The 25,251-nt window shown below is 49.7% G+C and overlaps 2 protein-coding genes across 4 annotated transcripts; one reads left to right on the top strand and one right to left on the bottom strand.

Annotated features, from left to right (window-relative positions):
- Positions 1–9,443: 9,443 nt before the first annotated feature.
- Gbgt1 (globoside alpha-1,3-N-acetylgalactosaminyltransferase 1 (FORS blood group)) lies at positions 9,444–18,924 on the bottom strand. Of its 3 annotated transcripts, none has more exons than XM_027423052.2 (7): positions 18,643–18,924; positions 17,822–18,005; positions 17,213–17,278; positions 13,146–13,193; positions 13,031–13,066; positions 12,176–12,310; positions 9,444–10,725 (listed from the first exon to the last, which is right to left on the bottom strand). In XM_027423052.2, the coding sequence occupies exons 2-7, from the start codon at positions 17,890–17,892 to the stop codon at positions 10,041–10,043; spliced, it is 1,041 nt and encodes a 346-aa protein (XP_027278853.1). In that variant the 5' UTR covers positions 17,893–18,005; positions 18,643–18,924; the 3' UTR covers positions 9,444–10,040. The 3 variants fall into 3 exon arrangements, with proteins under 3 accessions (XP_027278853.1, XP_027278854.1, XP_027278855.1); XM_027423053.2 differs by lacking the exon at positions 18,643–18,924 and adding an exon at positions 18,571–18,609; XM_027423054.2 differs by lacking the exons at positions 17,213–17,278; positions 17,822–18,005; positions 18,643–18,924 and having other exon boundaries at positions 12,176–12,345; positions 13,146–13,189.
- On the top strand, positions 18,361–24,621 carry LOC113836465. The gene is made up of 4 exons (XM_035447095.1): positions 18,361–18,432; positions 22,344–22,562; positions 23,163–23,210; positions 23,744–24,621. The coding sequence occupies exons 1-4, from the start codon at positions 18,361–18,363 to the stop codon at positions 24,590–24,592; spliced, it is 1,188 nt and encodes a 395-aa protein (XP_035302986.1). The 3' UTR covers positions 24,593–24,621.
- Positions 24,622–25,251: the final 630 nt, after the last annotated feature.

Genomic DNA, 25,251 nt, shown 5'->3' with positions numbered 1-25,251 from the left:
TGCTGAGGCAAGGGACCTTCCAGTCATGCACTGTATGGGCAGCATCACCTTTCCCTAAGGCTACTTTCTGAAGTCTTCCAGACCTGGGTCTTGAGGCCTGTGGTAACAGGAGAGCTGTGTGGAAACCTCAGCTAGGCCAGAGCAACTTGCTGGGGAAGAAGGGAAAGCAAAGTCCTGGCCGGAAGGTGTGTATAGGGGCAGGTGAGCACAGGTGTCCTCCTCAACAGCTGCCAGCAATATACTGCTGCCTGCATGGTCTGACTCTGGTTTCCTTCAGTGTGTGTCACCAATGATATGACTTCTGATCTTTTTACAGTTTGCTTTTGTTTCCTGGCAACCAGGTGGGCCCTTTGTGGAAACTCAGTGCAGTGCAATGCAATGCAATACAATGTTGGACGGAAGTGCTGAACTTCTGGACACCAGAAGTCACAGCGCCACCTGCTGGTGCCACCACTGGTAGCCTCTAACCCTCATGCCCCAAGCCTTCCTTTACCACATCTAGCTGCTCCCCTAATACCTGAGGGAATCTGGCCTTCACTATGCCCTCATCACAGGTAAACTTTGTCCTTCCAAAAGATGGTGGATCCTGTAGATACAGTCAACATGAGGTTAAACTGGGATGGATAGGTTAAGGTCAGGGCCCATCCTAACCCAATATCCTTACAAAAATGGTGACACCTAGGCAGTAGACACACAGAGGCAGCCCTGTGAAGGCAGAGGGCTTGGAGTGACATGTTTAGGAGAATCTAAAGCTAAGGACTACAGCCATGCCAGAAGCTAAAGAGGCAAGAAGGAGGCTCTCCTTGAGCCTTAGGAGAAGACTCAGTGGTGCCTTGATTGAAAGCTTCCGGTCTCTAGAACCATGAGGTCAGGTTTCTGTTGCGCAGGGTCATCTAGTATGTGGTATCTGTTAGAGCAGCCGCAGGACACAACATACCAGGCCTGTCACCCTTCTCGTCACCATCACACACCTACCCTCTCTGCCACCTGCCTTCGGGACACCTCCCAGAAGACTGCTTTCTGAACTACTCCTGTCTTCTCTGGTGTGGCCTTGCCTAAGAGGGGTACAAGCAAATGGATGAATGGATCCCCACCTCTGCGACTTCACCGAGTTCAGATGCCCATCAAAGTCAGAAGCTGGAGAGATGGCTTAGAGGTTCAAGTGCCAGGACTGGGTTTGGATCCCCAGGACCCAGGCAAATGTCTGATGGGCATGGCTCCCTGCCTATAAATCTAGCCTCTAAAGGTGGAGATGGGGTCTCCAGAGCAAAGACCAGCCCTAGTAATTGAGACCCTGCCTCAAGGAAAACAGCACCTACCACACACACAAGCCTACACACAAACAAACATAGTGAGTTCCAGGATAGCCAGGGCTATGTAGAGAGATCCTGTCTCAAAAACAAACAAACAAACAAAATACACAGATCCACATACATGCATAACACACATACATGAAAATGGAAAGAAAAAAGAATGAAGTGACCACAGTGCATGTGTGGAAGGGGCCGGTGGGAAACAGGGGAAGTAATGGCAGGTGAAGGTAGGAGCTTCCTGATGCTCATAGCCACCCCGATGCTGGACAACCAACCTCTGTGTTTCTGCATCTCTAGACTTTGAAGCTAAAGGCCATGTGGGTCACCCTTGTGTTTTCCTGGGGTAGCCACTGTGCCTCTCAGGGCCAGTCTGGTCTCCCCATGAGCACAATAGGGGCTCATTCTGGCATCTACTTGAACACACACATATATATATATATATATATATATATATATATATATATATATATATATGATGACACCCTCAACACTTGGGGGTTGATGTCATCGTCTGTGACTAAAGTACAAACTGAAGAGGTAGACAAATTATGGGCGGCAATGGGAAATGGCAAGGAATACAAAACCGAACAAGCCTGCTTCTGGGGCAGAGTTCTAAGGACAGTCTCATTTCCCAGTCTGCACACTGGGTGGTTGACAAGTAAGCAAATGAGATAATGCCTTTCTGGCATAAACCTCCCAGTGGCTTGCATGTTAAGTTTTCTGCTCCGCCTAGATATCAGGTAGACATCTAATGCCTCCAAGCAACAAATAGTGGGACTTCAAGGTCACTACCAATATTCTGTTTAGAAAGTGACTTCTGTCCCATTGGCTTTCTCTTGTGCTTCCTCCTGGTCCTCCATCTTCCCAACTCGACTCTAAGGAAGCAGGCTCTGATGTTGTGGGGCTATCCTACAGAAAGGCAGGCCCACATGGCAAAAAGGCCCATGGCTCTTGTGACCAAAATGGAACTAAAGCCTAAGGCCCTACTGCATTCTGCCAATCACATTAGAATGAATTCCGAGGTCGCTTTTTCCAGCTGAACCAGCCTGGGTCCAGTAACCCAAAACCAAACGGATTATTACCAAGGTCTGGGGGCTGTTAGTTGTGCGTTAGGGGCAGGCTGTCACACCTTGGAGGATAAGCAGAACCTCTGCTTCTCCTCTTACATACTTAGGAGTTCCCAGAGGGCAGGGCCTACAGCCATCACTTTAAGAGCCACACCCAGGAGGAGCAAGGCAACCACTGGTCGGAGTTCAGGCATGCAAGGCACTAAGTGAAAAGACACAAGGAAGCTGGAGACCTTACCCTCAGCTCACCCTGAAGACAGAGATGCTAGTGATGGAGAGGCCTGGAAGGGTGAATAGACAACACCCCCAGAGTGACTCTGGGAAGTGTCCCCAGACCCTAGTTACTCCATTGAGGACACTGACACTGCTGCCCCCGGTGGCCAGAACCAGCACTACAGTCCCAGGCAAGAAACCCAGAAAACAAAACACAACCTTTTGTTTGTGTGTTGTCAAGGTAGCAGGTCTCCCAGGCCCCAGTTGGGCCAAGGAACGGGACCTGTAGGTTCCAAGAGTTACCACAAAGACCTCAGACGCCTCACTTCGTCCCTCTTTCTCCCTGATGGCTCTGGGGCTCTGGCTCATTCAGGAGGCCTCCTCTTTCAATCTAGGCAATAACTTGACCCCAATTCCAAATAAGGACCGAATACTCCAATGAGGGTGGTCTTGTCCTTGGACCTTGGATGAATGGTCTAGATTTTTGCGGCCCTCTGCATTACTCGGGCCTTAAAGTCGCTCAAACCCTCAGGCTGCTTGCTCTCTGCTCAGCAAGTCCACCAGGGGGAAGACATTTTCCTAGAACCTTTATGGGTAATGGGTCACTGAAGGAGAACCAAAGCCAACAGATACTCCACAGCCCGTAGGATCCTGAGGGATCACAAAAACCAAGCACCCCAATCTGCAAAGGAGGAAACTGAGGTCTTCTCTGCAGCCCCCTCCACACTAAGGACCTCCTCCCTGCCCTCCAGACTGGTCTGAGGATGGCCTCTGTCAAGCAGACCCTGGGAATCTTAGCATCGTTCTGTCCATCAGCGCCTCCCATACAATGGGCACCCCCAATGTTGCTAGGAGACTGGACGCCTCAGCCCCAAGACAGAGCTGCCTCTTGCCTCTTCTTCCATCTCACCACCTCTTCACTGTCCCGCCCTCCTCTGAAACCTAGGAAGTCTGTAGGATCATTCTAGAGTGAGTAGGGGTGTACGTTCCTGCCTGGGTGGGCTCCACATGGAGGGGGTGGCCAGTGTTCCCCAGGACCTCAGGAGACTCTCATTCCCAAAGCAAACCCCACGCTAAGGTTGAGCCCTGACCCAAGAGGCTGAAAGCCTTCCCTTCTCCCCTGGTCTCCGCCCACCTGGTGTGCCTCTTTCCAGACCTCAGTTTCCCGATTGTACTAAGACAGGTTTGGACACAGAACAGCTTAAGCGCACACCCTGCGTGGACGCGGCCCCGCGCGCTCTCCGGGTGTGTGAGGGCCTCGTCCACACCCACAGCTGCAGGGCCCCACGTCGACTCACCTGGCAATCTACCATCATCCTCAGCCTCGGCAGATCATCGCCAGCCTCAGGGCGCGGCCCAGGGCTCGCAAAGGCCGCTCGCCTCGGCCCGCGCGCGGCGCAGCGGGGCGTCCGGCTGCGGAGCTCATGGCGCGGCCTCCGGTCCCCGCCAGGCCCGGGGCTCCGCGGCCCTCGCCAATGCCGCTCCCATTGTCTGAGCTGCGCCTCGCCTCGCCGTGCTCCCGGCCGTTGAGGCCTCGCTGCTCGGTTCCGCCGGAGCTCCCGGGGCTCGGGACGGGTGGGCGGGGACAGCGCAACCCCGCCCCTGCCCCGCCCAGCCCGCCCGCAGGTGCGAGGGGCGGGCCAAGGCGCGCGAGCTCGGAGACGCGCTCAGCCTGTCTTCCGCGGGGCGCACGCGAATGGACTAGGGCGCAGGGAGGTCGGCCTGGCGCGTACGCGGTGCCGGCCGGCCGGCGCGCGCACACGTGACCCCGCCTCGCCGCGCGCACGCGCCCCGTACCCTGTTCTCCTCTGAACTGGTCTCTGGTGTCCCACAGCCCAGTAGCCTACGCAGTACTCCCATCCCAGTAGGGTTTAGAAACACTGTTACGGGTGCTGAGTGGACATGGAGTGCCTGGACACTTTGTCACCCAGGTACCCCCTACGCCACCTGCAGGATTCAGCTTGGTGGGTGGCTGGTGTCAGTAGACTCTGAGACAGGCAGGAAGGTCATGTCCCCTCGGACCTCCATCTCTCTAATCTCGTCCCTTCCAGGTTGTCCCTCGCTTGTGTGGGGGTTAGGAGGGAGCCTTAAAGGAGGTTCTTGTACCTGGGGATGAGCAGGTGTAAGGGGTGTGGGGAGTCACTGCTACTAAGGACCCCTAGGGCACTCAGGATTAAGCCACATTTTAGGAGTTGGAGAAATGGTTCAGCTGTTAAGAATGCTTCTTGTTCTTCCAGAGAACCCGAGTTCTGTTTCCAGCACCCATGCCGGGACTCTCACACTCTTCTGGCCTCCATAGGCACCAGCGTACATTCAGACAGACGCACAGACTCATACACATTAGTAAAATAAATCTTGCTGGATGTAGGCACGCACACTTTAAATTCCAGCTCTGGGGAGGCAGAGGCAGGCAGATCTCTCTAAGTTCAAGGCCATCATAGTCTACATAGGGAGTTTCATGCCAGTCAGACCCTGTCACAAAATAGATACAATATTTAAACGAAAAGCCCCATTTATAATGAGCAGTGGCACTGACAATCACAGCTAATCAGCCTTGGTGACCACATCCAACTGTGCCTGGGAGACTTAAAAGCATCACTCATTGGTCCATCCTGTGTTGGGCTCTCCCCAGCCAGGGCATCTTCTGCATCAGCCCTCCATATCCCTGTATTATTTTAAAACACACTTACAGAGGCAATCACCAGTCCACTTTTATCTCTTTTTTAATTTTACTATTTTTTATGTGTATGATACATTTCTGGCTGTGTGTGCAGTGCTGGAGGAAGCCAGAAGAGGGTGTCTGATCCCCTGGAACTAGAATTCAAAGCAGTAGTGAGCTGCCATGTGGGTGTTAAGGATTGAACATGGGTCCTCTGGAAAAGTAGCCAGTGCTCTCAACCTCTGAGCCATCTCTCCAACCCACTAGCCAACTTTCAATGAAAGAAACAGGATTTCAGCAGTCACCCATGACCCTACCTGTCACAGGTTATGGTGAGGCCCAACTTTGGTTTTAAACCAAGGTCATCAGGCCCCCAAAACCGTGCTGTATAGGAACCAAGGAAGTGTGATTGGGAACTCTGAGGAGCTAGGACTTGGAAGTGCCCAATGATTTCGGCCAGCAGTTGAGGGTTACTGCAGGGTAGAGGTCCAGAGCCTTGTCCAGGAAGTCTCCTTACAGCCAAGGCATTGTAGAGATTATGGCTGGAGGGGTTAAATGGCACTGTTACTCCAGCATGGACCCCAAGCACCTGCCTCAATGCACTCCAGTTTCTTTTACTGGCCTGCAGCTTGCCAATTAGGCTAGGCTGAATAGCCAGTGGGTTCCAGAGTGCTGACGGTCTCCAGCTCCTCTGAGCTAGGATTAGAAATGTGTTTGACCACTCCTAGCTTTTTAAAATTCACTTTTGGGGCATTTCACATGAGTGCTGTATTGACATTATTTCCCCCCCACACACACTTCTTCCATCTCACATGTCCATCCCACTCCTCAAAGCCATGGCTTAATCTTTCATTATACTTGTTACACACAGAGACACACAGTTTATAAATACAATCTGCTGAGTTCATTTAATATTGCTAATCTCTCAGATTGGCTACCTTATCAGGGAGTTTGTGCCCGAAGAAGACTGGTTCGCCCTACCCCCAGCAACCATCAATTACCTATAGTTCTCTTTCTAGGGGTGAAGCCTGTGAGAATTCCCCTATCCATGTTGGCACGTCATGGGTGGTGTTATTTTTTTAGGTCTTGTTTAGGCAACAATATTGTTGAGATTTTTCTGGGTGCTGCTTCCCTGACCAACGTAAAAGATACTATCTCGAAACAGACATAGACCCATATCCTGTCCCAGGCTTCTGGCTCTTCCAGTGTTTCCACGTCCTCTTTTGTGATGTTCCCTATGCGTTGGGTGTAGAGGCTGTGTTTTAGATCTATCAGCTGGGGCTGGGCACCGTGGTCAGTTCTCTGCACTTTCACCAGTTGTGGCTTTCTGTGATGCTCTTCAGCCACTGTGCAGAAGAAGTTGCTTCCGTGGGGGTGAGAGCCACACTTATATTTGGGTATAAGGCTAAGTAATTAGAATTCAGTCAGAAATGTTATTGGTTTAATGAAATGGCCTTGCCAGCCAGGGTAATGGGCCAGCTTTTTCTTGTTTTTATAAACAAAGCAAAACATGGCGTGCTAGATAGTTTTATATCAACTCGACATGATCACTTGAGAGGAGGGAACCTCAGTTTAAAAAAATACTTGCATGGGGCTGGAGAGATGGCTCAGCGGTTAAGAGCACTGACTGCTCTTCCAGAGGACCTGAGTTCAATTCCTGGCAACCACATGGTGGCTCACAACCACCTTGAATGAGATCTGGTGCCCTCTGCTGGCCTGCAGGCAGAAGACTGTCTATGTAATAAATAAATAAAATCTTAAAAAAAAAAATACTTGCATAAGATTGGGTTGTAGGTAAGCCTGTATGGCATTTTCTTAATTAGTGAACAATGCGGGAGGGCTCAGCCCATTGTGAATAGGGCCATCCCTGAGCTGGTGGTCCTGTTTGTTTGTTTGTTTTTCGAGACAAGGTTTTTCTGTGGCTTTGGAGGCTGTCCTGGAACTAGCTCTTGTAGACCAGGCTGGTCTCAAACTCACAGAGTTCCACCTTTCTCTGCCTCCCAAGTGCTGGGATTAAAGGTGTGCACCACCAACACCTGGCTGGTCCTTGGTTCTATAAGCAAGTAGTCTGAGAAAGCCATGAGGAGGTAAGTGTCTTGGTTAGGGTTTCTATTGCTGTGATGAGACACCATGACCAAAGCACTCTTATAAAAGAAAAACATTTAACTGAAGTGGCTTACATTTTCAGAGGTTTTGTCCATTATCATCAGTGTTGGGGACCATGGCAGTGTGCAGGTAGACGTGGTGCTGGAAAAGGAGCTGCTACATGTTGATATGCAGGCAACAGGAAGTAGACTGTGTGTCACACTGAGCATGGCTTGAGCATATATGAGACCTCAAAGCCCATCTCCTCTAACAAGGCCACACCTCCTAATAGTGCCTGTGGGGACCATTTTACTTCAAACCACCACAGCCAGTAAGCAGCACTCCTCCATGGCCTCTGTATCAACTCCTGTCTCCAGGTTCCTGCCCTGGTTGAGTTCCTGTCCTGACTTCCTTCAATGATGAACAGTGATATAGGAGTGTATGCCAAATAAATCCTTTCTTTACCAACTTTCTTCAGTCACAGTGTTTCATCACAGTAATAGTAACCCTGACTAAGATGAATGGGTTGTGGGTAATGAACTCAGGTCTTTGTGCTATCACCTAACCTTGAGCTATCACCAAGCTGCTCCCCTGTTTCTTTTCTTCTTTTGTTTTTTGAGACAGGGTTTCTCTGTGTAACCTTGGCTGTCCTGAAACTTGCTCTGTAGACCAGGCTGGTCTCAAACTCAGAGATCTGGCTGCTTCTGCCTCGTGAGTGCCAGCATTAAAGGCTTCTGCCTCATGAGTGCCAGCATTAAAGGCGTGCACCAGCACTGCCTGGCCTGCTCACCTGTTTCTTGAAGAGGATGCTCTGTGATCTTAAAGCTTCTGGGCCCATAGAACCTCAGTTTGTCCTGGAACTGTGGTGTCTATCACTCCACAAACCTCAAATCTGATTCTTCCATACAGAGGCCTAGGACTCCTTGCTGGGGTTGTCCCTGGACACCTTCAGAGACAGCAGGCCAGGCTCCTGTCTGGAGCATCTCCCACCCCAGTCCTTTGCCTCTTCCAGAAAGCAACACAGATGGTGATTTGTTTCTACAAGTTGGGTCAGTCTTTTAGCTAGTGTCTGGGACCATGCCCTCATTAGGAACCAGGTGAAGGTCTCAGCTGGCCCTGGGAGAGGCAGTACCAAGCTGGCTACACATGGGTACAAAGCTAAGCTAGGAGAGATATAGGTACCATCTCCTCCCCTGTTGATCAATGCTGCCTTGGGTCTCAGTTTTCCAGAGGCTTTCTCTGGTCTCCATGTCCAGAACCTCCTGCTCCAAAGAGCAACAACCCCTTGAAGGTAGGGCCTGCCTCTTAGCACAATTCTGCTTCAGGACCACTGATGCCTGGCAGCCTCGGGCAGATGCTTCCTCCTAAAGACAGAGGCTAGGGACTATTCCAGCTCCTCCTCAGAAGAGCCCTGAGGGTTCTTCTGAACTCTGGGTCTCTTTGGCCAGGCTGTGTCCTTGTACTGGAGACTCTCTGCCTGCCTACTCTTATGACCACCCCTGCTTGGCAGATCAACAAGGTGTGGAAAAACAGGCTAAGGATGAGCCTCCAGTTTTGCCAGGGATGGGTGAGTTATGGGGTACCTGCATGACTTCACAGTGTACCCCCAACCCACTATGATGCTTCCTTTCATGGAAATGATACTGTTGCCTAAGAAGTATTAGGTAACCAAGCTCTCAACCAATGTCCAATTCCATCTCTGCCTGGCCTCCATGGGCTTTTGAGGTTCCTCTGGGAACACCTTCTGAACCTGGCCTATCTATCCCACTACACCCACCAGTAGCCTCCCACAAGCATAGTGGCCATGAGTACAGAGGGGACCACGAGCATACCTCCTATATGTCCAGGGACTGAAGGCACAATAAAGCTGATAAGCACTGCTGCCCTCTAGGTGTGGCATATCTGACCACAGGACCCTATGTCACCTAGACCCCCAAGAACTGGAATGAGCAATGTCTGTGGTATCAGCCAGCTTTGGCTCAGTCTCCCAGAAACAAACAAACAAACAAACAAACAAAAAACATTAATCAACCCTCTCCTGACATGAACTGTTTGAAATCCAGGCTTTTTGTGTCCCCCAGAACTATCTCGACTGGCAAAACAGTCCGCTGAGCAGGTAAAACCCTGATCATCTTTATTGAACACTACCACAAACGCTGTAACCAAGGAGACATCTAGTCCCTGAGAGTGAGGTCCGATTCAGAGATAGCTCTGGGATCCTGAATGAAGAACACACACGGCTGGCAGAACAACATGGGTCTTGGGATGAGGATATTAAAGTGCAGATTCAAGGCAGCAGGCTGGGGCTCAGGGGCAGAGCACTTCCTTTTAATGTGCATGGCCCTGGGTTTGATCCCCAACACTGCAGATTAAAAAAAAAAAAAAAAAAAAACTAAAAAACAGTACATAATGAGAGTAGCAGCAGGCCTCTAGGCACTTTGAGCAGGGCTGGATTCCAGGGCCTATCCTGGGAAGGCACATCCAATCCTTGGGTGGATGTGAGGAGGCGTGCCAGGCCCTGTCTTTTTTGAAGCTCTGGTCTCCTTCTTGTCTAACCACTCGTGCTGTCCCTTGTAGTTTACACCTTATCTCTACCCATTTTCCTGGCTGGACTTCCCCAGTAGACTGAGGTGGGCAGGGCTGGGCTTGGCATGGGTGGGGTTTGACAGGGCTTTGGGGTGGGGTGGGGTCTCAGCTCCACTGTCAGCTCCTCAGCCAGCTGTTATCTTTTTCTACTGTGGAGAATCGGATCAGCTTCAGGCTTGGGGGCTGAGGCTTCCTGTCATCCCAGAGGTACTCTGGGGACAGCACCTTAGACGGTTTGTGCCAGATGAAGTGGCGGTTCAGGTGGCTCTCCTCCTGCCAGGCTGCCATGATGCCATTGGCTTTGTCTGCCAGGATGCCCATGTGGCAGCCCCTGGTAAACTCATACACCCTGGCTACTCGTCCCCCAAACACTGCCCCACCATAATAGAAGTCCCCCTCATTGTCTGCCACAAAGGCAGCGGAAAGTTGCCTGCGTTCATAAGGGAATTGCTGGCGAGATACAGCAAAATAACCTGGGTGAATGGCAGCCACTAGATCCCCCAAAGTCTCGGGGCCCCATGGGTTATGGAAGACCATATCCACATCGAGACAGAAGAGGTAATCTACCTCTTGGTGGGCCCTATTGGCAATGTGTTTGTTGATGGTCTCCATCCGACGCATGGAGATCTCCTCCCACTGGGAGTGACCCTGGATGGGGATGATGCTGAGGAGGCGACCGGGGCCCAGGAGGACTCTGGGAACGGCTGCAGGGTTGTGGGTAAAGAGGTAATAGTGTACTTGGTACCCACGCATAAAGAACTTTTCAGCTGACTCCAGGAAGGGCCGAATGAAGCAGGTGTACCTGGGGATGACAACTCTATCAATCACCGCTATCCATCACTGCCCAGGTCCCCAGCATGTGCTGGAGTCTACATCCTAGTTCCCCACCTCAGGAAGTCATTCAGGTCTTTCCTGGCAGTCCTCATCTGTCAAACTCCCACAATCCTTATTAAAGTTGAACACCCCTCATCTGAAAGCCCCACTCCAGAGTTCTGGGTTAAGATTTGTAATTGTTAAAGTCTACACAAATTCTAAAATCTATACTGAGAGACACTTCTGGTCAGAGTGTGACAACCATTTGAGGCAGATCCTTAATTGTCTGTGTGTCTGTACCTATATGTGTATCTGTACACACATATGTGTACCAGAGGTTTAACATCTTCCTTCATTGCTTGCCACCTTATTCTTTGAGACAGGGTCTTTTTTTTTTTTTTTTTTTTTTTTGGTTTTTTGAGATAGGGTTTCTCTGTGGCTTTGGAAGCTGTCCTGGAACTAGCTCTTGTAGACCAGGCTGGTCTCGAACTCACAGAGATCCGTCTGCCTCTGCTGGGATTAAAGGTGTGTGCCACCACCACCCGGCCGAGACAGGGTCTTAATAAATCACCCATCTGGCAATGCTGGCTGGGCAGCAAACCTTAGTGATGTTCCTATCTATATCCCTGGGGCTGGGATTATAGGCATGTGCTGTGGGGTCTGGCTTTTTTATGTGGGTGCTGGGTATGGAACACCCATGTTTGTGTTTGCATGGAAAGCAATTGCCAACAGAACTATCTTCCCCAGTGTCTACTGTGCTTCTTTAAAATGGAAATAAATATATATATATATATATATATATATATATATATATATATGCCACAGTGTGCCTATGGAGGTCAAAGAACAACATTCAGGAATCAGTTCTCCCCTTCTACCATGAGTGGGTTCTGGGGATCAAACTGAAGTCATCGGGGTTAGAGGCAAGAGCATTTACTAATGCCAGACAGTGCTGTTAGGTATGCCCATGACCTTTGATCTTAACACTAATGATCTGCTTAGAAACATGACCATTTTATAGGCACAAATACTGAGCACCAGGAGGATGAAAGTGGCTGAGAAGCCAACAGAAGACAGAATCCAGGGAAGATGGATGCCAGATGTTGGGGACATATAGCACAGTGGATGACATGGCTCCATCCCTAAGACAGGGGTTACCTGACCTCTGAGGTCCATTTGTCATCTGGCCAGTACTTCCAGGTGAACTAAGAGAAGGCCAGGGAGGGACAGGAAAGATAGGGAGGATAAAGTCTTTTCCCATACTCTGCTATTCTTCACCTGGGCTTGTCATGCCTCCTTCTCCATAGCAGGTGAGGCCTTACATCAGAAAGCTCTGCCACAGCACTGCACAGCACTTGGCCAGGATGGCCTCTCCATTGACTAGAAACCCCAGTGGTTCAAGGAGGCCCAGACCCACCACAGCGTAATCCACTACTCACTTCCCCACGGCGAACACGGTGACTCCAATGGTCAGGTTCAATGGCTGGTACATATTCTGCAGCAGCTCTGGGTTGAAGGTTCCCTCGGAGATGATGGGTGCCAACCAGGGAGTAAGCGTCAGCAGCTCTGTGGGCCTGGCATGGGGGAGGCTCAGGCTGTGGGAGCCTTCCTGTTTAGAAGCCTAGGTAGCATCTTGGCCTTATTGCTGGCCTTCAGTTTCCCCATGTGAAAGTGAGATAATAGCTATCTCCTGCTAAAGCTGGGAAGTCTAAGAGTTGGCATGGACAGTGTCTAAAGCAGTGGTTCTCAACTTGTGGGTTGTGACCCCTTTGGGGTGGGGGTGGGGTTTTATATATTAGATATCCTGTATATCAGATATTTACATTATAATTCCTAACAGTAGCAAAATTACAGTTATGAAGTAGCAACAAAATAATTTTATGGTTGGAGTCACCACAGCATGAGGAACTGTAGTACAAGGTCACAGCATTAGAAAGGTGGAGAACCACTATTTTAGTGGGTCCTAGCACTCCCACTACAGACCAGGGGGTGTCTATAAAGTGATGGAATATGCCACTGGGGACAAGCCCCTATCCAAGGCATGTGATACAGTACCACTGTCTACTGTTCCAGCCTCCTGAAAAGTAGGGAATATTATGATCTCCTCAAAAGGTAAAGCTTAGAGCAGACAGCCAACTGCCTATGGTCACACAGCTAGTGAAAGATGGAGCTCAGCTCCCTGACTCTCTGGGGCCCAAGGCCCCTTTACTATAGGCACTGCCACCATCCTCTAGCCACATTGTAACTCTCTGGCTCCCCTCCCTGCCACTACCAGGACATTCCCTGATACCTACCTGTGTTCTAGCAGCATAGGCTGAGGGTACTGCAACCTGTAATCAAGAAGGGCCTGTGTAAGAAAGGCAGCCCCAACTCCTGGGGCCAGAATCTAGGGAGAAAAGGTATACTTACTTTGTCACGGGCTGGAATGACTTCTGCCTGAACTGCAGCTTCATGTTGCTGGTGACAAAGAAAAGAGTGGGATTTGTTCAGGACATTTTAATATAGGCTTGAACATGAAGGTTAAGAGAGAGGCTCTTAAATAAAACACACCCGAGATGATGCATGCAGGCTCAAGAGAGGGTCACCTTACCTTTTCTTTGAGAGAGGGTCTCTCGCTGGCTTGGAACTTACCCAAAAGGTTAGGATGGTAGCAGCAAGCCCTAGAGATCTACCTGTCGCCACCTCCTCGATATGGGAACTATAAAGGAGTACACGCCACCACACCCATTGTTTTTACACTTTCTGGAGGACAAACTTGCAAGGAAAGCACTTTCTTTATTGAGCCCTCTCACTGGCCCTATTTCAATCATTATTCAATAAGTGCACAGTTCACTGGAATGGTTGCAAAACCATCACTATCACTTGTGTCAAGAATGTTTTCTTGCTGGACGGTGATGGCACACAACTTTAATCCCAGCACTCAGGAGGCAGAGGCAGGTGGATCTCTGTGAGTTCGAGACCAGCCTGTTATACAAGTGCTAGTTCCAGGACAGCCTCCAAAGCCACAGAGAAACCCTGTCTTGAACGCCCCCCCCCAAAAAAAAATCCTGCCTGCTTGCCTGCCCCACCTTGCAGTTTCAGAGTCTACAATGAGAATACAAACTGGGTCTGGGAGCAGAGGCTTTCAGGGACTGTTCTGGCTGCGGAGATGCCCCTGGAGGCATCTCTCTTACATTCTCACTGGCATCAAAGTGCTTATTCCAGAAAGATTCTTGCAATATTCTTGAGTGAACTTGCATAGTATCTGCTCTTCATGATTTCCATTCTTTAAACTCCATTTACTATGTCCCTGCTCAGAAAATAAAGGGTTTCTGAGGAGGAGGTTAGAATCAGGAAGAGGATGCTACACCAGGACGCAGCATTCTGTGCGGCCTGACAGTGATTTCATTTTCCTACAAGTCCAGACATGCTCTGGCTCCATTGGGGAATGACACAGAAGAATACAGAAGCTGAGGCTGAGAGTGTAGTTCAGGGGAAGGGAACCTGTGTACCATATAGGAGGCCAAGGGGGTTGGCCTTAGCCGAGCACACTTGTCAAAAAAGAACTTCGTATCTCTAAGTGCCTAAAGGCAATAAAATGAAAGTACAGATGAGCTTGGCATGTTAGCACATGCCGGTGATCCCAGCAACCAGAAGTAAAGAAAAGAAAATTGGGAGCTCAAAGTCATCCTCATATGTATAGATTTCAGGGCCAATGTGCTTAGTTTTCTGGTCAACTTGACACAATCTAGGTGATCTTGGGACAGGGAACCTCAGCTGCAGAATTCCTCAATCAGATTGATCTATAGGTAAGTCTATCGGGGGCCTTTTTCCTGATTAATTACTGATCAATCGCTGGGCAGAAGGTCCTGGATGGTATAAGAAAACAGGCTGAGCAGTGGTGGCTCATGTCTTTAATTCCATCACTTGGGAGGCAGAGGCAGGTGGGTCTCTAAATTCAAAGCCAGCCAGGGCTACACAGAGAAAGCCTCAAAAACAAAAAGAAAGAAAGAAATGAGAGAGAGAGAGAGAGAGAGAGAGAGAGAGAGAGAGAGAGAGAGAGAGAGAGAAAGAGAGAGAGAGAGAGAGAACAAGCTGAGCAAGCTATGAGGAACAAGCCAGTAAACAAGTTCCTCCATGGCTTGTTTCAGTTCCTGACTCCAGGTTCCTGCCTTCCCTTTCATAATGGGCTATGATGGGGACATGTAAGCCAATAAATTTTTTTTGCCCCAAGCTGCTTTTTGGTAATGATGCTTTGTTTTGGTCTGGCTTGGTTTTGGTTTTTGAGACAGGGTTTCTCTGTGTAGCTCTGGCTGTCCTGGAACTTGCTTTGTAGACGAAGCTGGCCTCGAACTCACAGAGATTCACCTGCCTCTGCCTCCTGAGTGCTGGGATTAAAGGTGTGCACCACCACCATGGCTAGTTGTGATGTTTTATTACAGTAATAGATAGAAATCTAAGTAGGACAGGGTGGTAATTTGAATAAGAGTGGTCTCTATTGGGTATAGGTATAGGTGTGGCCTTGTTGGAAGAAGTGTGCCAGTGGGAGTGGGCTTTGAGGTTTCAAAATCCCATGCCAAACTCAATCTCTCTTCCTGCAGATCAGGATGTAGAACTCTTAGCACCACATCTACTTGTGTTCTGCCAAGCTCCCAACTATTTTTTTTAAAGATTTTATTTATTTATTATGTATACAACATTCTGCCTCCATGTATATCTGCACACCAAAAGAGGGCACCAGATCTCATAACAGATGATTGTGAGCCACCATGTGATTGCTGGGAATTGAACTCAGGACCTCAGGAAGAGCAGTCAGTGCTCTTAACCTCTGAGCCATCTCTCCAGCCCCCCAAGCTCCCAACTATTATGATAATGGACCAACTTCTGAAACTGTAAGCAAGCCCCCAATTTCATACTTCCTTTTCTAAGAGTTGTCTGAGTCATGGTATCTTCACAGCATCAGAACAGTGATTAAGACAGACACTCTATCTACATAAGACCATGTACAGGAATTGGAGAGATGGCTCAACGGTTAAGAGAACTGGCTGCTCTTTCAGAGGACCTGGGTTCAATTCCCAGTATCTACATGGTGGTTTATAACCACCTGCAACTCCAGTTCCAGGGGATCTGATATCCTCATTTGGCCTCTGAGGGCATCAAGCACATCGTATATAGACACACATGCAGGCAGAACACCCATACATATTAAAAAATAATAATAGCTAAGCAGTGGTGGCTTGTGCCTTTAATCTCAGCACTCAGGAGGGAGAGGCAGGTGAATCTCTGAGTTTGAGGCCAGCCTGGTCTACTGAGTAAGATCCAGGACAGCTAGGACTACAAAGAGAAAACCTGTCTTAAAAAAGAAAACAAAGTCGGTGGTGGTGGCCCAAGCTTTTAATCCCAGCACTCGGGAGGCAGAGGCAGGTGGATCTCTGTGAGTTTGAGGCCAGCCTGGTCTCCAGAGCGAGTGCCAGGATAGACTCCAAAGAGAAACCCTGTCTCAAAAAACCAAAAAAAAAAAAAAATGCTAAAAACCCCAATGAATAAATAAATAAAATGTGTGTTATCTCCTGGGAGCACCACTCCCAGACCCCTGTCTCTGAAAAGTCTTCAGTTGCTTTTCTAGACCTGAGTGTTCACTCACTGTCCAGGCATTAGGTGGGGATAGTTAATTCCAGCTACAGTGGGAACTCCAGGCTTCTTGGGGTTTGAGTAAGGACACCTGGGACCTGGTCCTGGGCAGTCTCAGCCAGAGTTAAACATTTGAATTGTTTGTTTATGGAGTCTGCAGCATGAGCATGCAGAATCTAGAATCTCATCTCCTAGATGTGGGAAGCTGAGAATTGAACCAGGGTTCTGTTAGACTGAACCACCTCCCTGATCCCCAGAGTCAACTTTTAAACCTAATGTTTAAAATAATTTTTAATCCTCACGTTCAGTTGGCAATTTTGGTTTTGTACATTTAAGATCAATAAAGCCTAGTTCTCTTAAAAAAAAATACATGTGTGTTATCAAATAGCTTTACAGTTCAGATGCTTAATTTTTCTTTAGCCTCAACACGAGGCCTATCTTTTCATTTTCAGCTGTCAAACAGTTTCACCAAGTAGGGAAGGCTAAAGCCACTCAGTTCCCTGCACCCACACAAAATGGAGCAAGAGGTCCCTTCCTACCAGGGCTGTTTACTGACCACCTTCTATGTACCAAGACGCCAGGCTACTCAGGTGCAGCAGCCCAGGAAAGGTATCTCTACCATCCCATCTAACAGGCACGGCAAGCAATTAGCAAGACCCATAGCTCATGCTTTTGGTCTAAAGCCAAAGCATGCTGAGGGCAGCAGGATACTTGAAGGCTGAAATTTCAGGGTCACTGTATGTCTGTGGCAGCTGTGGCACTTCTCAGAACCATAAGCCCTCAAACAATGTCATCATAAAAGCTTTCCTGTCTCTCCAAATATGGTCAGCCCACACTGCCCCCCAATCCTCTAGCCTCATACTTACAACAACGCTGGGCAGGGGAGGTAATAAGGCAAGTATGAGACCAGCAGCAGGTCCTCGACATATCCCCTAGACAGAAAAAGTACCTATTAATGCTACTCCGCCTTAGAGGATATCTTGGTGCACTTTATCAGGAGCAAAGACCTTCCAATGGAGCATTTGGGAAGAAGCCCTGTCACTCTAGGGTTGTTGACTATAAACGACAACACCTGTATCTAGCACAGGGCCTAGTGTGTACTTGTCTTTTTGTTCATATGGCTATTCACTTATGGCATGGCTATGTCCTTGATGCCAGGTCCCACACATAAACAATAAGGAGGCATGCAGTGCCAGTAGCTCCCCACAAGGCCAACGGGGTGACTTCAGGACCACGCACAGTGTTCCTTATCAACATGGTTTGAAGGACAGTCTAGGCAGAAAACATGGTAAGTTAAAGGCTAGGAAGCTAACTCAAGGCAAAACATAAAAGTCTAGCTGGGGCTGGAGGATCCTGAGACTTGAGAGGTTGATGGGACCTAGGAAACTGTATGAGTATCGAGGCTTAGGGATGACATTCAGAGACAGGGAGGAGTGCTGTGAAGGGCAGTGAGGAAACTCAAAAAGGCAACTCACCACAGGAACCAGAGACTTGTGCTAGCAAGCAGGCAGAATGCTAGGCCCAGGGCCAGTCTTCGGCGGGCCATCACTGGGTGCTGAACAAGAAGCTTTAGAGACCCCTAGAACCTTGGCCAACCAGGTACTTCCCTCCCAGGTCTGTCTGACTTGCAGCCTCCCTGTTTTGAGGTCTCGGAAACTCCTGCAAAGAAATGCTTCAATTAATTTCCTCCTTCAGCTGACCTCGGGCTCACTGGGGAACAATGCCTCAGTGCCCAGTGACACTAGGATGTCTCCCCCAGGCATTGGTCTGTATGTAGGGTAGGCTCTGTCCCATCATCAGCAAAAGTGAGTAAAGGGCCATCTAGGATCAGACTAGGATCAGAAATTATTCCCCGTGACCTCAGTTCCTGGAATTTTTCTGAAAACAATTCCTGGCCCCCTGGGGGAGGTGGAGTCTAGGCTCTGTAGGATACAGCAGAAGGCACTTCTGCATCTTCCCTTCAAAAATCTCGTGCCTGGTGGTTTTCCACCGCCAAAGGTTATGGGAAGACGTGATGACGCTACAGGTCACAGAGAGTGTGGTGGACCTGAAATCGGAGAAAGTTCCCAGGCCTCGGGTCCTGGGAGTTAGGGTTCTACATACTCCATTGTTTCTGCAAATCCTTTCTCTCTTTCGCCCTCTGAGACCTGAGTTTCCCTACCCAGCTCTCCACTTCCCACCTCACTAGCATCCAGCTCAAGCCGGACATAACTGTTTCGCAGACCTAAGTCCAGATGCAAACCCTGCAGGTCCAAGAAGGGATTCAATTCCAGGAGGCTGGGGTTGAGACACGCACCTGAACTTTGGCCCACTTGTGCTGACTCCAGGACTCACTCCTCCTCAGCGACTGCGGTGGGATGTGGTGCGAGCCGGGTGGGGCAGAGTAGGGCGAGACTGTCTTTGGAGGTACAGAATCACTCCCTTGGGGCTGACCGGCGTTAGGACGGAGGGAGGAACTCTTCCAACTAGGAAAACAGGAACTGGGCGACTCCCTGTGGCTCACTACGACCCTACACAGGGTGGAACCAGGCAAAGCTAGCGCGGTTGCGGTTGCGCTCCTGGTCTCTGGGGCCTAGCAAAGCTTGAGTCCCACCCATCCACGCCCCTCCCACGCCCTCCCACTGCCTGGTGAGCTACACTCGAGCCCCGCCCACTGGCCTCAGCCTTGCACTTCCTGTAAGGAGAGAGTACAGGGACCCTGCAAGTGTTGTCTCTAGCCGTCTAAATCCTGGCCTAGAATGCAGAGCGTCCATCTCATAGGCAGGGTTCGCAGGTCCTAGAACACTGGGTTTCTCCCCTTCTATCCTCCCTTCTAGCGGAGTCCTCTGCATCCATCTGCAGAGATGTGAGACACGATACTGGGGGAAAACTTCTTTCCAAGTAGTCAAGGAAGGGGGGAACCAGGGGCTCTGAACCTGACCATGCCTCTCAAAATCTCCCAGAGGCCCCGTGTCTTCCTCAGTCCAGTTGAGTGGCCAGGCTTCCTTCTTTCGCCTATCAGTTCCAGGAAAGGCCTCCCTCGTCCACCCCAGGGTCCCAGGAAGGACTCAGTGACATGTCTGATCAAGTACCAGTTGTAAGGACTCAGACATTATGCTGGCCTGCCCCTGTCACCTGGCAGAATGCACTCAGGCAGTACCATGGTCAGCCCAGGGTTCCATGAGTATTACTCTGCAGGCAAGTGTAAAGGACCCTTTAAAAGACAGATACCTGCTCTCTTACTGTTCTTTCTGCTCTCTCTGCTCTCCTCTCTTTCTGCTCCTGTTTCCTTCTTCTCTCCTGTCCTCCGTGTCTCTTTATCTCTTTTCTCTTTCCATCCCCTTCCCTCCCCTTTCTAATAAAACTTCTCACTCAAGCTCTGTCTGCCTGGCTTGTCCCCACCCCCACCCCACCCACCTCGGTCACCCTTGCCTGCCATGGAATCCGCCACGGTCCCCCACGCAGGACCCCCTTCCAGCTTTATCCTAACATTGGTGCAAAAGAACAACACCAGCCAAGCACCACCAGCCAAGCAGATGGATGCAGAGGACTCCGCTAGAAGGGAGGATCGAAGGGGAGAAACCCTGCACATGAAGAACGGATTTGAAAGATTGATGCTCAGGGTCACAAAGCAGCTTGAAGCGCTGGCACCTCTGCCACAGCCCTCCAGCTCAGAGCAGTTAATGAGCAGCAAGTGAGGGAGTCTAATAGTCCAATAGGTCAGGTCAGGAATGGTGGTCGTGAGTTTGACCAGGGAGGGACACACTACCAGCATTCTCCAAAGCAGCCAGGCAGGGTGTTATTTAGTAGCTGATATGTGGAGGTTAAGGTCTGAAACAAGAGATGGAGTGACCATGAGCATAGAGGTAGAATCAGTGTCATCCAATATGGAAGATGTTAGGGGGGTAAGAATCTTTGATGAATGTTGGACCACTTCTACCGTGTCTATACCTAGGGATTGAGAGAATGGGGCGTGTACCCTCGGTAGTTTCATTGGATAGCTATGAAAAATGCTATAGTAAAGTTTACCAATGACCCCTGTCTCCCATCTGGGCTGCCATGGGTCCTTAATTACGATATAAAAGAGCCCACATTCTGCAGAAAAAGAGACCACCTTCCTGAATACACAGCAATTGTCCTAAGGGACCAATAAGGGCAGCCTCCAGAAGTCTCTGGCCAAAGACCAGAGTAATCTCTAGTTTGATCATAGAGAAAGCAAGCAAGGGGAAAGGTGTTTAGGAAGTTGATTTAGGCGTTACAGGGACAAGTGTCTCCTTTTGGCAACCTGCTAGTGAGCAGTCTCCAGACCCCACCACAGTAATGGTCTGGTTGAACCACTGAGTATAGGTTTATTAAACCTTTGAAACCTTAATATAGCAATAGCATAGATGGGAGAAAATCTGAAACATTTTTTCATTACCTTAAATCACTTTCTTATACCTTCAGAACTTTCTTAAGTTGTCCACATCCTCAGACCTTTATACACTTTCTTAGACTCTCATTGCTTGGGCTGGTTTCCACCAATAGTCTCTCCTGGGCTCTCTTTAGGAACCTCAGTCCTGCCACACAGTGCCAAGTTTCATTTTCCTTCCATGTCCTTTTAAAACTAATACCACCTACGTGACTTTCTGTTTTGCTTTTCAAGACAGGGTTTCTCTGTGTGTCAGTCCTGGCTGCCCTGGAACTTGCTTTGGAGATCAGGCTGGCTTCGAACTCACAGGTGAATAAGGGAGTTATAGGGAATTGGATCAGACTTTTTAAAAAATTTGATTGGTGTTTTCCCTGTCTGTATGTCAGACCCTGGAAGTGGAGTTACAGACAGTTGTGAGCTGCCATGTGGGTGTTGGGAATTGAGCCCAGGTCCCCTGGAAGAACAGTCAGTGCTCTTAACTGCTGAGCCATCTCTCCAGCCTCCCTGGATCAGCATTTGACAGCCTGCTATAGAGCAATTTTCCAGCCCTATTAGCCAGGCTGTTGATTAGAGGGGAGGGTCTCTTTTGGATGATAAACATCCATAGGTAAGAAGTACTCCAGACACGTGTAGATAGGAAGAAATAGAGGAGGAGAGAGCAAGTTTGTTTGTGTAGTGGCAGAAGTTGCCACCATTGAAAATTGAGCATGCCAATTTTGGCCATTGAATTGCACTGAAGCCAAGCTATTTATAGTAACAGAGCAAGGCTTAAATAAAATCTGAGTCTGTGGAGGAAGAGAGGAAGGAAGGGAGTTTTAGAAGCTCCAAGTGTGAACTAAGAGAGGAGAAAAGCTCAGGAGGGCATAGAAAAGCTGTGAGATTTCCAAGACAGAGTAGAGCGACAGAGGGACAAGGTTGCAGAGGCAAGAACAACTTAAGGAAGCTGCTGGACTTAGCAGGCAGCTCCAAGGGGGAGGGGGCAAGGAAACAGGAGGGTTCCAAAAGAGGGAGAGGAACAAGTAAGTGTCTTAGTAACTAGAGAGTTGCCCACGTGGTGGGGCCCCAGAGACTGTAGAAGGCTCGAAGAGTCAGAAAGAATATTTGCCTAGTAGGCAAGGAAAGATGGATGGTTAGAGCAGGTGGAGAGAAGTGGCTGAAGAGATAGACTCTAGAACTTGGAACCAAATATAATGGGTAGCAGAAGCCAGCAGAAACAAATGATCCACACATACCTTAAGAAAGTCAAAGTAAAGGACTTTAGAATTAACAAAGAAATAACTAAGAAGAAAAACAATCCTCTCACCCTAAGAACAGGGAGACCTGACTTAAAACCTAACCAAGGTCACAATGACCCAAGCCCCTGGAATTTCTTAGCTGGCAGAAATAACTCCCTTACAAGGCCACAAGACAACCTAACTGAATACCAAAAATTCCTAGAGGGCCACCCTGCCCTAGGGTCATGAAGATAAAAACAGACTATCCCACTGAGCCAGGAGACCATCCGGCCCCAAAGATAAGAGATCTCCAAAGGATCTGTGACTCTGGTCACGTACCCAAACCCCTAAAAGCCTATGTTTTTTTTCTCCTATAAAAGGAGCCTGCTTTAGAGGAACAGGGCTTTTCTTTGTCTGTCGGACTGGGAAGCCCGTTTGCGCAAACGTCCCATAATAAACTTACCTCTTGTTTTTGCATCAGCTGGACTGGGCATTGAGTGTTTTTGGGGGGATCGTCCGATTTGTAGAGACTCCTCGGTCCGAGGGTCTTTCATTTGGAGGTTCCACCGAGATCAGGACACCCCCCAGACTCAATTTCACAGCCAGTTGGAGGTAAGACAGTCTATGTATTTGTGTGTATGTGTCTCTGTGTCTCTGTGTCTTTGTGTCTTGTAAGGAGTTTTGGTTCGGCCCAGACGAGAGTCTGAGGGCCATTTGGAGGAGGGAGAAGAGACGAGGTCTCATTTCTCTGGGGAAGCGGCCGCCCCGGACTTTGCTTCCCTCCCGCTTTGTAACTTGTTTTTTGGTTGATTAGCTTTTGGTTCGGCCCAGACGAGAGTCTGAGGGCCATTTGGAGGAGGGAGAAGAGACGAAGTCTCATTTCTCTGGGGAAGCGGACACCCCGGACTTTGCCTCCCTCCCGCTTTGTAACTTGTTTGGCGCCAACTGTCTACTGCGGTCCGTCCTGTCTGTTGTATTTCGTTCCAGTGTGCTTGTTATTCGTGTCAATCTCTGCTTCTCCCCATGGGTCAGCAACTAACTACCCCCTTAAATTTGACTTTAGGTCACTGGCAGGATGTTTTGAGCCGAGCACGCAAGGAATCAGTAGAGATCCGGAAGAAAAAGTGGTGGACTCTCTGTTTCTCGGAATGGCATGCTCTCAATACAGGCTGGCCGAGAGACGGTACCTTTGACCTCACTACTATCTTACAGGTCAAAACTCGTGTTTTCCAGCCAGGACCTTGGGGCTACCCCGACCAGGTACCCTATATTGTCACCTGGGAGAGCTTGAGCCGTGATCCTCCTCCCTGGGTCAGGCCCTTCCTCCCACCCCATCTTTTGGGCCCCCGCCCAACACCTCTGCCTTCGCCTGCTCCACTTATCCCTACTCCTTCTGCACCCCCTTCGACTTCTTCCCTGCTCCCCTTGACAGAGCCCCGATCTCCCAACCCTAGGCCCAAAGCCCCTGCCGTCTTGCCCGATACACAGGAGGATCTCCTCCTCCTGGACTCCCCTCCTCCTTACCCTAATGCTGAGCAGGCAGCATCCCAGCTCCCAGCACCTGACCAGAGCCCCCACCACCACCGAGCTCTACTACCAGAGACCCTGGGGACCCATCGCCACCGTCCACCCGACTTCGATCTCGAAGAGACAGAACACTGGAGGGGCCTGACAGCTCTGGAATCTCCCAGGCTTTTCCCCTCCGGTCGATGGGGGAGGGGCGTTACCAATACTGGCCTTTCTCCTCTGCGGACCTTTATAATTGGAAGGCACATAACCCCCCCTTTTCACAGGACCCCCAGGCCTTGACAGGTCTTATTGAATCTATCCTCATCACCCACCAGCCCACCTGGGATGATTGCCAACAGTTGTTACAGACTCTCCTCACAACCGAGGAGAGACAACGGGTACTCCTAGAAGCCCGGAAGAACGTCCAGGGGCCAGATGGCAGACCCACCCAGCTCCCAAATGAAATAGATGAAGTCTTTCCCTTGATCAGACCGACAGACTGGGACATCAACACAGCAGCCGGTAGGGAGCGTCACCGTCTTTATCGCCAGACTCTGTTGGCGGGTCTCAAAGGGGCAGGAAGGCGCCCCACAAATTTGGCCAAGGTACGTGCGGTAGTTCAGGGCTTGGAAGAGACCCCCGCAGGGTTTCTAGAGCGTTTGATGGAAGCCTACAGAATGTATACACCCTTTGACCCCCAGGCTCAGGATAGGGAAGCAGATATAATCATGTCATTCATTGGACAATCGGCGCCTGACATACGCACAAAACTACAGCGCCTTGAGGGGCTACAGGGGTACACCCTTCGAGACTTAGTAAAGGAAGCAGAAAAGATTTTCAATATGAGAGAGACTCCCGAAGAAAAGGAAGAAAGATTACAAAAGTTACAGGAGGACAGGGAAAATGTAAGAGACAAAAAGCGAAACCAAGAGCTAGCTAAAATTTTGGCCACTGTAGTTCAGGGATCAGAACATAGACCAGGTCAGACAGGGAACCTGGGAGACAAAAGGAGAACAAGAGTGGAGAGAAACCAGTGTGCTTATTGCAAGGAAAAAGGACATTGGGTCAAACATTGCCCGAAGAATCCAAGGCGGAAGCCCACCCCCATTCTCCCTCTGGAAAAGGGAGATTAGGACAGTCAGGGCCAGGTGCCTCCCCCTGAGCCCCGGGTAACTCTTAACGTCGGGGGGCAACCCGTAACTTTCTTGGTAGACACGGGAGCTCAGCACTCAGTCCTGACTCAGACCCAGGGACCCCTGAGCACCCGGACAGCCTGGGTCCAGGGTGCCACCGGAGGAAAGCTACATCGATGGACAACTGAACGTAATGTGCACCTGAGCACTGGACACGTGACTCACTCCTTCTTGCTGGTGCCCGAATGTCCTTACCCCTTATTAGGGAGAGACCTCCTCTCTAAAGTGGGAGCCCACATTCACTTCCATCAGAAGGGTGCCACCATCACAGGAGAGGGGGGACAACCCCTCCAGGTACTGACCTTAAGGCTCGAGGATGAATATAGACTTCTAGAGGATCCCTTACCCCCCTCGCCAACCATGGAGTCTAGCTGGTTAGAAAAATATCCCCAAGCCTGGGCAGAAACAGCAGGCATGGGGTTGGCAAAAAAACAGCCTCCTTTAATTATCAACCTCAAGCCCTCAGCCACTCCAGCGGCCATTAAACAATATCCTTTGAGCCAAGAGGCCCGGGAAGGAATCAGGCCACACATTAATAGACTATTACAACAAGGCATCCTTAGGCCCTGTCACAGCCCTTGGAATACCCCCCTTCTCCC

This window comes from Cricetulus griseus, chromosome 6, assembly GCF_003668045.3.
Source record: "Cricetulus griseus strain 17A/GY chromosome 6, alternate assembly CriGri-PICRH-1.0, whole genome shotgun sequence".
NCBI lineage: Eukaryota > Metazoa > Chordata > Mammalia > Rodentia > Cricetidae > Cricetulus > Cricetulus griseus.
Note: the sequence above shows the minus strand (reverse complement) of the source record. Positions and strands in the feature narration are given on the sequence as shown.